At 29.4% G+C, this 14430-nt stretch overlaps 3 protein-coding genes across 3 annotated transcripts; 1 reads left to right on the top strand and 2 right to left on the bottom strand.

Moving 5' to 3' along the window:
• The first annotated feature begins 322 nt into the window (after nucleotides 1–322).
• On the top strand, nucleotides 323–3362 carry LOC119677992 (mediator of RNA polymerase II transcription subunit 25-like). Its single transcript, XM_038089599.1, has 4 exons — nucleotides 323–605; nucleotides 672–824; nucleotides 893–2654; nucleotides 2731–3362. The coding sequence occupies exons 1-4, from the start codon at nucleotides 501–503 to the stop codon at nucleotides 3255–3257; spliced, it is 2547 nt and encodes an 848-aa protein (XP_037945527.1). The 5' UTR covers nucleotides 323–500; the 3' UTR covers nucleotides 3258–3362.
• A 793-nt stretch (nucleotides 3363–4155) lies between these two features.
• Nucleotides 4156–5011, bottom strand: LOC119674269 (RIP-like protein). The gene is made up of 3 exons (XM_038085400.1): nucleotides 4746–5011; nucleotides 4388–4686; nucleotides 4156–4327 (listed from the first exon to the last, which is right to left on the bottom strand). The coding sequence occupies exons 1-3, from the start codon at nucleotides 4866–4868 to the stop codon at nucleotides 4156–4158; spliced, it is 594 nt and encodes a 197-aa protein (XP_037941328.1). The 5' UTR covers nucleotides 4869–5011.
• Nucleotides 5012–6377: 1366 nt separating this feature from the next.
• Nucleotides 6378–7992, bottom strand: LOC119674268. Its single transcript, XM_038085399.1, has one exon. The coding sequence runs from the start codon at nucleotides 7990–7992 to the stop codon at nucleotides 6409–6411; it is 1584 nt and encodes a 527-aa protein (XP_037941327.1). The 3' UTR covers nucleotides 6378–6408.
• Nucleotides 7993–14430: the final 6438 nt, after the last annotated feature.

Genomic DNA, 14430 nt, shown 5'->3' with positions numbered 1-14430 from the left:
ATTAATTAATATAAAAAAATTTTAATTTTAATATAAAAAAATTAATTTGGTTTTATTTTTAAGATTTATAAAAGCTTTTTTTTAAAAACAGATATATAATTTATATATTAATTAGATATATGAATACCTACTTTATGTAGATATTTATGTTAAGTAGATATCGTAAAAGTGCATATATCTTGGTATCTGTTATCATAATATATCAGCTGATGCAGTCGATGTTTAAAATTACCTTAATAATAAAAAGTAGTATTATCTATTACTTTTTTTAATAGTATTGACAGCACTGACACCCTTATTTAATTCATGGTTTCAGGTGAAATATTGTTGGTGTTTGCTGGTGTTTTGATTTGTTTACGTGCATTTCTAAGAATCTTCTTTAATATTAGCCACTTGGATTTTATAATTTAAGAACATTTAAACATAATAGTATTTAGGGAATCGTGTTAGAGCGGTAATTTATTTGTTTGCGAATATACACAACATTACGCCGATTCACAATGGAAATTGATTCAGCATTAGCTGATGTCCTTTTTGTTATTGAAGGCACAGCAATTAATGGCTCATATATAAATGAACTTAAAAGCAATTATATTCTACCCACTGTAAGTGTAGTAAAATATACGAACTATATATATATAAGATATATATTATAAATAATTTATTTTTAGTTGGAGCACTTTACTCAAGGTGCTATAGATGAACGCGAGTATCTCATATCGGAGCGACATTCCACACAATATGGTATTGTGCTTTATCGTACAGCAGCAAATCTACTAGAGCCATCATGTAATACGTACGGACCATTCGCAGCACCACAAAAGGTTTGATAAAATACAAACGAAATAATACTTGAAATTGAATAATAAGATTTGTACATCTTTTTAACTAGGTAATGGAAACTATAGAACGGCTACCGTTAGTTGGTGGTGGTATGGAATCATGTGCAAATATGGCCGAAGGTTTTGCTACAGCTCATTGCTGTTTTGATGACATGCACGAGCTGCGTAAACAAAACATGATAGACCCCTTACCTGTGCAACGTCACTGTGTACTTATTTGTAATAGTCCACCATACTCAATGCCGGTTATGGAATGTTATAAATATATCGGAAAAACAGTGGAGCAATTGGCCGGTTTATTTCATGAGCGTAAAATTAATTTATCAATAATAGCACCACGTAAAATTCCTGTACTATTTAAGATTTATATGAAAGCTGATGGTGATCAACCTTTGCCAGCAAAGAACTATGCAAAAAATATACGTCATTTAGTTTTACTTAAAGGCTATCATCTTAAAGAGCGTCCACCAAGTCCAAATACTGTAACACAACAACAACAAAATCAAATGGTCGCGCCAAATATGAATCAAACGCAAAATCAAGCACAAGCTCAGCAACAACAACAATTACAGCAACAGCAAGCACCTATGCCTATGGATACTAATCAAAATAATCAACAACAGCAAGTACATGTTGCTCCGGGTAATATGAATACTGGGCCACCAACTCAACTTACACAAAGTGCTTTAAATCAACAACTTTTGCAACAGCAGCAACAACAACAGCAGCAGCAACAACAACAACAGCAACAATTTACAGGACCAAATGCTAATCAAAATCCTATGCAAAATCCAAATTTTCAGCCAAATGTCAATCCACAAAATCGCTGGATTATTGCTTCCAATCAACAACCACAAGTACAAGCGCGTCCTCAGTTTATGCCTGGTGGTCCTGGTGCTGGACCGATGGTGCCAAATCAAGGTATGCCTGGTCCAAATCAAAATTCGGCGCTCATTTCACAATTAAGTGCGCCACCAAATCCAACAGTAAATCCACACTTCCAGCAACAACACATGCGTTTACAGCTTATCAATCAACAGCATCAGCAGCAACAGGCACAACAACAACAGCAACAACAACAACTGCTGCAACAACAATTGAATCAACAACAGCAACAACAAAATCAGGCACAAAACCAACAAACGCAACAGCAGCAGCAACAACAACAACAACAGCAAGCTATGAATGTGCAAGGTGGACCAGTGGCTGGACCTGGTGGTCAAATGCAGCAAAATCAAGTTGGTGTTTCTGTGCCGGTCGTTTCCTCATCCACCAATGAGACTGGTATGCGTGACCGTGAGAAAATTTGGACTGGCACTCTTGAATGGGTTGAAAAATCGAAACCCGACCAACAAAAAATAACACGCACACTACAGTGCACTATCAGCACGAACATTAAAGATGGTGAACCTGAAATCAAACCCGATAACTGGCCGCCCAAGTTGCTGATGCAATTAATGCCTAAACATTTGGTTGGTAATATTGGTGGACAGTTCCTTAAAGATTCTAAAATGGTGGTATTTCGACCAGTGCCATGTGAGGCACTCGATTCACTATCCAAAATGATGACAACTGGTTTTGCTGGTTGTGTACACTTCACACCTGGTCCGAATATGCCCGCTGGCGATATTAGAGTCTTAGTGCTACTGTACACACAAGAGAAGAATGCCTTTTTAGGTTTTATACCCAATAATCAATCGATGTTTGTGGAGCGACTACGTAAAGTCATACAACAGAAACAAATGGGTCAGCATACTAATGCAGTTGGAAACATGCAACAGCAGCAGCAACAAATGCAAAATCAAATGGGTGGTGAGTAAACCAAATCAAAAAAATATGTATATAAATATTACAGTGAAAGTGCAGTTAAAATATTTCTATTTTATAGGACAAATGCCTAATACAATGCCACCAAATGCTATGATGGCACAACAGGCCCAACAACAGCAGCAAAAACCAATTCCTATGGAGGTGCAACAAATGCAACAACAGCAACAGGATCAACAACAACAGCAGCAGCAGCAACAACAACAGCAGCATTATAATCAATATGCCCAACAGATGAATATGCAAGGTGGACCGATGCAACATCAACAGCAAATGACTATGTTACAGCAACAGCAAATGCCAATGGTGGGTCCAAATGCGCAACAGATGCAACAAATGCCTCCACATGCAGCCGCTGCTATGCAACAACAACAGCAGCGTATGGTGCGTCCGATGATAAGTAATAATCCTGGTTTACGGCATTTACTGCAACAAACAACACCGGGTAATCAGTTTCGTCCACAAATGGGTGCTGGTGGTCCAGGTCCTGGTGGCCCTATGGGAGGTCCACCAAATCAAATGGGTGGTGCAGGCGGGCCCATGAACACGAATCGACCATTTGATGAAAGTAATTTTGATTTTATGTAATTGCTTTTTCTCTTTACTTACAGTTTAAGTATTTATAATACTATGTCAAAGAATAAAATATTCAAATATACCTATAGGATGGAGTTACTTCATCTTCAAATATTATTTTGTATGTTTATGTTATGGAAGTGACTAAAGCGCTGTATTGTAGTATTAGTTCAAAGCTTACTTGTTAATCTTGCCCAGATCCATTTAATTATTATTATTTATTCCATACTTCATTAAGAAGTAATGTTGTTACAGCTCGCCGGGGTCTATAAAACATAACGCGAAAGGAATTACAAAGCCTTAACATTGGTTAGGATGCGAATAGATAGTAATGGCGTGGGATGGAAGGTGATTGTTAAGAACAAAGAATGGATGGCTGATTGGATGGAAAATGAAAGGTAATCTGTAACGACGTGAGGGATGAAGAGATGTGAGTAAGGCGTTTGCTAACTTAAACTAGCTTGTATGTAGGTGAACAAACCTTGATCTTATTATATGACGAAGCCATAAATCAATAGATTCCAAATTGCTATTTAAGTTGCATCATGTGAATAAATTAGTTCAGCGATGGCAGGCTGTCGACGTATAACCTACACAATGTACTGCATGTGCAACTATATTTTACTTTTTGATTTCACTATACAACAATAATTACTTTATTATTACTTTATTATATAAAAAATGTTAAAATAAACACAACAACGATTTACTAAATAATACAAATGATTTTAATTATTTTAAGGTTCTTAACCAACTAATGTTATGGCCATCTCTGCTTCAGTATATTAAACATATTTAATAATTATAATAAAATATTCGTCATATTACAAAATAAATTCTATAAAATAAAGTTCTTGCTTTCAATCATATATAACAAAAAATAAAGACAATATTTATAAAATAAAATAAATTAAAAATTACAGAAAAAATCGCAACTATCACACATTGCATTCAAAATATTTTGATTATAAATATTTGGTTCAATAAAAAATATTAAGCGCTGAGCACAATTCTGTTCATGTTTCTCAACTTTTGACTGCAATTTAGTAACTAATTCGTTGAAAACACCATCATAAAAGAAACTAAAATAAACGTATATATTATTTTATTAGTATACAAATTGAAGTAGTTAACAATCTTACCTGGAACCACACTTGCAGCTGATAATCTTACTGACACCGCTTGGTTCTAAAGTTGCTCGTTGACATATTGGACAAAATGCAGCACTGTCTTCACCTACATTTATAATATATTTTTCTTCTTCTTCAAATTGTTCTAAATACCAATCATTTAGCTCATCTTCGAGTTCTTTATAGATTTCCTCCTGCAATTTTAGATCACTTTCAATTTCCGCCAATTCATCACGTAAAACTTGTTGCATTAGAAGACGGGATTGTTCGAAACCAAGTTGACGTGCATCGCGTATACGTATGCGACATTTCTTTGTGTATAAATATAAACTGAAATATTAATTATTTCTAAATATTATATTTATATTACTTCACGCAATGTGTCTCTCAATAATTTGTTTCCATATCGATACCGTTTAGCTGCATTCTTCGACTGCAACTTCTGCTCTGCACTTGTGCGATAAACTGGACTAGTTGGACAATTCAGTGACATTGTTTTTATAAATTTTTATTTTATACCAAAGTACACAAAATTTTTAAAATAAAATCTTTAAATCGAAAATGATGAAATGTACTCGCCTACCACAAAGGCGCGTAATTTTGATTTGTTTTGCACAACAGCTGATCATTTGCACAGCCATCTGTAGTTGTTGCCACTTTGTGTGGAACTCAAGTATATGTGCAATGTGGAACTTATATCAAATAAGTGTTATTAATTTCTATATAAAGAAATTTTAATATTAAATTTATCAAATTAAGTTTTATCAAAAAAAAAATATAAGTAATACTATATTCAAACACACCTTAATTTCGCAAGAATCTTGATTACATCTTCGTTTCAGTGAAATTAAGTTTTTTTTTCCGTACAATTAAATGATCTTAATTTCGTTGAAACAAAGGTAGAAATTAAGAAATATTTCAAATGCAACTATGCGTTAGATAAATCTTAAGTAAAAGATAAAGTTGAGATGTAGAAATGGAATGAAGTATTGTGGTTTGACTGCCTACCTTCATAGTTCATCATAATTCGTTATATGGCTGTCTAAATAGCGTAGCCGCTCAAAAGTAAACTATGACAAATATTAGCTCTCTTCGCATACACTGTAAATAAATTTATGAAAGTAATATGAAAGTAATAATATGACTATGAGTAGTATAAAAACTCTTCGGGGCATGTTGTGATTGCCGGGACGTAAGTGCAATCACAGCATATGTTACCCCTTAAATACATTGATTAAAATTGATTCTAGCAGCACAACGATTCTAATATGATGTCAGCATTCTATAAGCATTTTAAATTTTTTTATTAGATGTTCTTACCATTTGAAAACTTTGATATAGATAATACAGATTTTAAATGGTATGTGCGTTAATATATCAAACTTTTTTACAATCTATTTTAAACTGACCAAAAAGAGCTAAAAATGCACTAATAACTTTTGCAATATTTTGCTAATATTTGTAATTCATCACCACTTAAAACACACCACAGTATTTTTTTATATGAAAATCTGCTACGGGTTAAGCCCTGTGTAAATGAAAACCAATTTACGATTATAAAGTTATTCGTAAAATTTGATCTGCTCGAGTTTTGTGAAATCACAACGGTTGCCTTTAGCCATTGTACTCTTCACATTAAAGATTCTATAATAATAGGATTAATAGACTTTTTAATATAAAATAAATAAAGACATCTAATACTAAGCCTCTTTATTTCTCTTTAAGAGGTGGTTTAAAGTTTTACATTATGACTTGGCTGTCCATGATTTGCAACTACAGCAAAAAAATAAAAAGAAGTTGTAATTCTTACAGCATAAGGTCTTGAGACGAATGTTAATTTTGGTACTGTCTTCCTGTTTTCGATAGTCACCAATATTCAGTTATATATTACAGTTCATATGCCTTAATTAATTACATTGAAAACAAAATATGTACATGGCATTACATTGTTTTAATTGTTTAATTTAAATAAATACGTAAATTTAACATTTATTGTCCTTAACAGAAATTTAAAGCTAATAACACTTTTGCACTTATAAAGCTAATTTCGATATGGGTCTATCGAGTAACAATTTGCTTAATGAAGCTGGCACGCTACCACTAAAACCGGCGGTAGCACCGAGTCCACTACCAGCAGCGCCACCCTCAGGAGTCACTGAATTTCTGACTAATTCACGTAAACTAGCTGATATCTTTGCTGTCTTCGACAGAGCTTCATTACGACGTTGGCGCTTCTCCACAAAACGCTGGCACTTAGTGCGTTTCTGATCTATGTGGTCTTTCAATAGTTCACGCTTTTGCTTTTCAAATACCTGCACATCACGCCAATGCTCATCATGCATCAGCTGCTCCACATAATTAGCATAACGTATACGTTTCAAATAGCTGCCCAACATCCGCGAGCGTATCTCATCGGCACGCTGTAAGCGCTCGGTGAGGCGATTGCATATTTCACGTTTTCGTAGGGTTTCATCCAATTGCTGTTCCTCTTGCTGCACATTTACAGCTTCCGCCTTACGTAGCTCATCGCAGCGTCGTTGACATATTGTTATATCACGTTCAACACGCAGTGCATCAAGACGCCGTTTTGTTTTTTTGTCCTTCTCTTGCAGCAGTCCGCGAAGTCGTTGCAGTTCCGTCAGGTCGCGTTGCGCGATTTCATTTAGGCGTGCTTTTGTGAATAGATAATCTTGAAATTGTTTATCACGCACAGCACGCTTATATTCCTCCATCTGTTCTACTTTTATCAATTCTCGCTCGTAGCGTTCGTTTTCCCAGTATTTTTGAGCCAACCAAGCATTTTCTTTGGCAGTAGCTTTCTCACTTCGCTTATTCGCCATGCGATTCAATATCTTCTGATCATGTGACGGCACTCGTTGGTAAGCTTCGCGTACTGTTGGTGCTAAACACAGATTCGCCATTGATTCACTTAGTTTTAAGGGTGATAATGTGAGTTTAGTGTCAGTCGCAATTGCTTTTGTTGAACAAGTTGGCAGTTCACCCAAACTGGGCCAGGGTGGCAGTTTCTTAAAGGAAGTACTGTTTCTCGTTAGCATGCTACTACGTTTACCAGAGATTTTAAGCCCTTCAGTCGGCTGATCTAGTGAAGTCAATAGTTCTTGCAAAATCTTACAGTCTCGTGTGTATTGTGTGGATATATCCGAGACACCACTTTGACTACGTACACTCCCGGCGCTTTTTGAACGTTTCTTTATTGTTGTTGTTCTTAAGAACTCCGGGGATGTACTCTGACGTATTGGAGTTGTTTTAGCACTTTTGGATGTTTTATTGGTGGAAGCATTTTTCTTTTTCTTTACTTTGGATTTTTTGGCCACACCATTTGTTGTCGTTTTCTTACCATTACCCGTTTTCTTAATTGCAGTATTGGCAACCTTGGGTTCTGTTAGATTACAAATATCGTTAAACTCATCGAAACCACAGCAATCTGTTGAAAATTTCAAACCCGTTATACTCAAATCATCAGAACTTCGATGCGAATTATAACAATCACAATGGCAAATCTCACAACAACTGTCGCTTAGGTTCAGGTTATCTAACTCCTCCAGCAAACGAGCATGTGCTTTCCTTTGTGTCTCAACGCGGGACTGGCGATTCATTTTCTGTTTGTAGAAAAGTAAAGGAATTTTTAATGACCATCATATACTACAAATAGTTTTCAACTTTACCCTTAATTTTTATTTTCGTCAGTCTCATTTTTCATTCCTTAACCGATGCAACTGCTCGACTTCAATCTATCTGGGTCAATAGTTGCAAATTAAAGTACTGCACTTTTTCTCTGCTCCATGAGTGTATTTTTATTTTGATTTTCACTTTTGTTGTGTTGAAGAGGAAATAGGAAATTATAAATAAAACTCCATTTGCTTTATTTTTGTTTACATTTTATTGATTTCCAGACTGGTTGCTATGGTCACTTCTTACTAATTTGTTGGAAGGTTAACCTTTGGAATTTTCGTAAAAGCTATTTTTGTCAGTGATATTTCAAAATTCCTTGACGAACTGTTATTAAAATTTAATTAATATTGTTTCCTAACTTTGGCAATGTTAGGGGCATCTATTTGGTATTACTAACTTCTGGTACTATATAATAAGTTCTATTAACTGAAGATAAAGAGAACAAGAGGAAATTACACTGATTTAGTTGAGTTGAAAAATATCAACAAGTTTTATTAAACAGTGTACACTCTGTTAAGCGAACACTTCCACGAATATCTCTGTTAAGCGGGCAATGTATGTATACCCTCCCATTTTTCATATAATATGCGTTTGTTAGGTTAGGTTATATCCGCGAATCCAATGAAACTACTTAGTCTTATAGGCCCATTGTGTTACTGTACAATTAAAAACTCAAGACTTAAAACCACTTAGAACCTTTGGCAAAATACATTTGTTTGCAGGGATAACTCTTTTATGCAGACAGATTCATGTTCGGGCAGTGTTCACTTAAAAGAACATTCACTATAATAACAAATCATCATATCCATACAAATGTTATTGATTAAAAGCTGGGCAGCTCGATGGTTCATAATGAAATCAACGTTTCTTCTCATAGAAACAAGATTTTTTGATTAACCTTTTTGTTCCATGGTGAGATTCTAAAGGGAATAGCGAATAAATTACTAGTGACATGAAGGCCTGACTACCTCTGAAATCTACATATTATGTAAGTAACATAATTTCTTCCTTTAAATGTACTATAGAACAGTGTTACATCATTAAATGAAAATCCTAAACTTGGCATTCTATATCTTCCAATTCATATCTGAGAATATTATTATTATTACTCAAGGTCAGGAAAAGCTGTTTTGGTTACCCTTTCTGTTTAATGCTGGGATCTCAACAGCTGTAGCAAATAAATACCAAGTAACTGTGGCCTGTAGATCTGACCACTTCTATAATATATAGATAATGTTAGTAACCGTCTTTACTTCTTTTAAAATTAAATCTATTAAATAATATACGACTGAAACGTGTTATATCGTAAAATGAAAACCTAACCTTACCTAACCTAACTCTATCTTTCAATTCATATTTAAGGGTATTATTATTTTTATCAGAGGTCAAGATACCTCATCTGAATCATACCATTTGAGATATAGGTTTTCTCTAAGTCTTTTTCCGTCAATTACCGCTTGAAACATTTTCTACTTTGATCACAATTGTAGACACAGTTTTTCTTGAAATGTTTTTCCTCCAGTTGCCGTTTATCTTTTTGATCATCCATTTTCATCACCAAGCTAGAGAATTCTGGATGCTAGATGTTAATTCGCTGAATAATCTTAATGATAAGAGAGGCAGTACAACTTTCATTCTTAGTTCTTTCGGATTTGGTAACCGATAGCAACTCGTAGAGGACTCAACATTTTACGAAATATAGATATATGTATATATATTAATATATGTATATAAATGAATATATGTATTTATGTATATAAACATATGTAAATATATGAAATAAATATTTTTTTGATTTTTCCATAAATTCTAATTTAAATTAAAAAATATTTATTTAGAAAAAAAAAACCCAAATTATTTTTAATAATTCATTTTATTATTTTTGTTATTTATAGACTTTTTTTAAATACAATATATAATAAATTCAATATACATCAATATATATATAACAGTTTTATATACTTATTAAATTTTTTTATCAATAAATAAGGTAATTATTTAAAAATATTTTAAAACAAATTGAATATTTTAACAGTTGCTTTATATTAAGAGCACAAATTTATAACAAATAATATTAATAACAAATAAAACAATATTATTAATTTATAACAGTTAATATTATACACAATATTTTCATATAATAAAATAATTTTAATATATTGAAAATATATAGAATTAGTTAATTTCCTTAAAAATTATATTTAAAAATTTATAATAAAAAATCAAACAATAATTAATTGTTAATAAGTAAAAAAAATAGTTGAATATATAAAAATTAAAAATACACAAAAAACCTTATTAAACCAAAATCATCCATACATAATACCATCAAGTGTTCCTTAACATCCTATTAAAATTTTAAAACCTGATATAATAAAGTTATATATACCATACAATAAAATTAATTTTTTATGTATACATTTCTAAAACAGTTTTAATATTATTATAGTATATATTATATAGCAACAGTAAATAATTTAACTATAATACTCGTACTATTTATACAACGCTACATTTTATTTATACAACTCGTATATATTTATAATAATATTATATTATAAATTATTTAATATGTATGTATGCCACTTTAATATGTTTTAAAGTTTTTAGTCTTAATATTAAGTCAGAAGATGGTATACACAATTAAGAAATTTATTTCATATACATATAATATTAATGATACTATATAAACATAAGACCATATAATTATATTATATAATATATAATTAAGACAATATACAAACAAAAACAATAATCTTAATTAATACTTATAACAAAACCATTAAAGCAAACAAAATAAAAATAAATAATACGGCGATTACCTCTATAAACCTAGACTTCTTCGATTTAATGAAGCCCTACCTTGTGTAATCCCTTAATGGGATTTACAAGCTTGATAGGGTAGGTATAATCTAGATGAGGTATTCAGTAACTATATGGTTGCCATCTAAGAACGCCAGGTTGTCTCGTCCTTTCACCACTCCCCAAAGGGATTCTACAAGCTAGTTAGGGTAGTTATAATCCAGATGAGCTATTTGGTAACCATATGGTTACGGATACACTAACCGCTAAGACAGTATTAACTTTTTCAACTTACAATTGATTCAAGGAATGAAATTTACACGGGTCATCACACATAGAGATATGAATGTACGTATTTATATATACTAATTTAAATACATAGAAATAGGTAAATCCTAAATTAGTTGTCTGATAATCGCAGGTTACTAATATAGTATTACTGATATGCTTTCCAGTAACACTATACTACTTTAATATTATAGTCTTTTTAAAACGAGAAAAAATGTCTATAACTGGAGTTCAAGTAAATGTCTAGACACTGTCTTCTTTCATATACTATATTCACACTGGGCCTTCACATAAGTCTATCTTTATATACATACACATATATATAATTTAAATACATATAAATATTCTTATTAATATATTACTTTATATGAATTATATCTTGATTATATTAATTTAAACATGTACTAGCATCTTTCGATCCATAATATAGGATGTAATAAAATATATAGAATATAATATATAATATAAAAGGAATAACAAATAAATTATAATCCGGGAACTGGCTATTAAGGCATTTGGTTGTCTTTTATATAAAATTAAGAGGGTTCGAAAGTATTATATGACATGGAGTTTATGACAATCTGTTAAAGTATTATATAAAATTAGCATCTTGTCATGTGATAGATTCACTAGATGTCCATTAGGGATTAATTCATAAAGTAGAAGGGCTTTATATGTATGGTATTCAGGCAGCTATTAAAGCTGTGATCAATGGATGCTGAAGTGTTATTAAATTACAAACACTGCAATCTTTTGTCACTCGGTACAGGCAAAATATCTGTTAAATTACTCAACTCCATGGAATAAACCTAGTTTTTATTTTTTAAATGTTTACAGGGAATATAGTAGTAACATGGCGAATAATCAGAAGTGATAAGGATAAATAATGAAGTGAAACTCCATTGTGACCAACAGGAAAGACCACCATATCAGACAACATATTTACGATTATATATGTATATATATATATAAAAAGTTAAAAGGATAATAAGAATTTAATTTATTAAAATAAAGAATTTAATTTATATAGTTAAAATATTGTGTTTATGAAAAGATATTAAAAATATAAAGTATATAAAAAAAAAAAATAAACATAAATATATATTTTTGTTTTTTAAAATGGTTTATGTGAATAAAAAATTTTAAATTAATTTTTATTTTTATATAGTATTTTATTTTATTATTTAGTTTATTATATTTATTTCAGTATAGTACTAAAATTAATTTACAATTTTTTTATTTTTTATTCACATAAGCCTTTCCAAAAAATAGAAACAATTAAAAAAGTGAATTCAATATTAGTCTATATTAAATATATATTATCTACATAAATATTTGAATTTTAGATTTTATTTTATTATTAAATTTAAAGGAAGAACATTAGCCAATTAAAAATTTTTTTTATAAATAAATTATATCAAATTGTAATTTACGTATTTGTAAAATTTTACTAATATATACGAATGAAGCTCAAAATGTTAAATTTGATATGGCTTATTAAAATTAATAAACAAAAGAAATTATTTGTTTTGTATTTTACATAGTTTTTACTTAATATTGTACGAATATTTAATACAATAATTTTTTTTAAATACTGCTATTTCACTATAATGAAACTATCTATATACAATAATTCAAATAAGTAGATAATATAAATTTGTTATTAAAATCTTAGATACTTTTAAAATAATAATTATATTTTTAAATTTATATATGTGTACATATGTAAGTAGATTTGCACGTATGTAAATAAACATATGTACATAAATTATTATATATTTATATATATAAATATTATAAAAATTAATAAATAAATATTTAAAAAAATTAAAATTTGTAATAAAATAAAATTAAATTCTTCATCTACGTCTTTCTCAAAGTGGACGTTAAAAATTAATTTAATAATAAAATGAATTATAAATTATTTGATATAATTACAATCACATAATTTACAAATGTATTATAAATATTATACATATAATATAACTTATAAATATATAAATATAATATAATTTATAAATATATAAATATAATATAATTTATAATGTTTTCCAAAGATATTGTAAATATAATTTATGTAATATAATTACAAAAGTTATATATATATTTATAATAATTTAATTCGCAAAAATATAAATATAATACATATAATTATAATTTTCAAAAATATAATTATAATATAATTTATAAAAATATTATAAATATATTATATATAATATAATTACAAAAAATATAATAACATAAATATATATTAAAAAAAATTATAAATATAAAAATAAATAAAATATATATATTTAACTTTTGGAAAATTATTTCATACATTTAGTAAAATGTATTGATAAATTATATTTTGTATATTATATATATTAACAAATGTGTAACATATTTTCAATAAATAATATTATACATATATTTTTATAATTTTTAATAATATAATTTTTATAATAATTAATCATAATATATATATGATATTTAAAAATAAAAAATATAATCATAATTCCTGAATATGTCGATATATTTTTAAATAACATATTGATTTATAAGAGTACTATTAATAATGTCATTTATTAAAATAAATTTATGTAATTTGTTTTAAATATTATTATTGTTTCTTAGTTGATTTTATTTAATTAAATGTCTTTCAGTAGGAACGATATATCTTTGAATTGGTTTTTTCTATTAGTTTTTTTTATTAATTTCAATTATTTTGTTATAAATTTTTAATAAATATTTTTATATGTATATTTACAAATACATTCAGCTAAAAAACAGGATTAATTAGTTTTTAAAGATTTATCGCACTTAATGAAAGACTCATCTCTGACGATCAAAGGACATAAGTCATTTTTCAGCGAAGAACTAAACTTGGAGATGTATATTAGGTTTTTTTAAGGTTCCAAAAATAACAATATTGGGTTAAGTAATTAAAAATTCACACTGGTGTTTAGTTTAAAATGATATAAATTAATTCACGAAGACACTTTACACAAAGACTGTTCACACTGATTGTCATAAATAAATTAATTTATTACATCTATTAAAATTACTGAATAATATACAGTATGTGCACAAAAAAAAATCGGGTTGTTGGGTATATATTATACACCCTTTCTTGACTATATGTCAAGAAAGGGTGTACCAATATAACAAACAAATTTTTTTTGAAAAAGGTCTATTACTTAAGAAGTAGTTAACAAACAACAAAATCCGGATACTTTTTGAGCAGAAGGTAATTACATAGGAATATTTCTAATTAAAGAATTATTCACCTA

The sequence above is a fragment of the Teleopsis dalmanni genome, chromosome 2 (genome assembly GCF_002237135.1).
Source record: "Teleopsis dalmanni isolate 2A chromosome 2, ASM223713v2, whole genome shotgun sequence".
Lineage (NCBI taxonomy): Eukaryota > Metazoa > Arthropoda > Insecta > Diptera > Diopsidae > Teleopsis > Teleopsis dalmanni.
The sequence above is the reverse complement of the archived record's forward strand: the minus strand, read 5'-3'. Positions and strand labels throughout refer to the sequence as shown.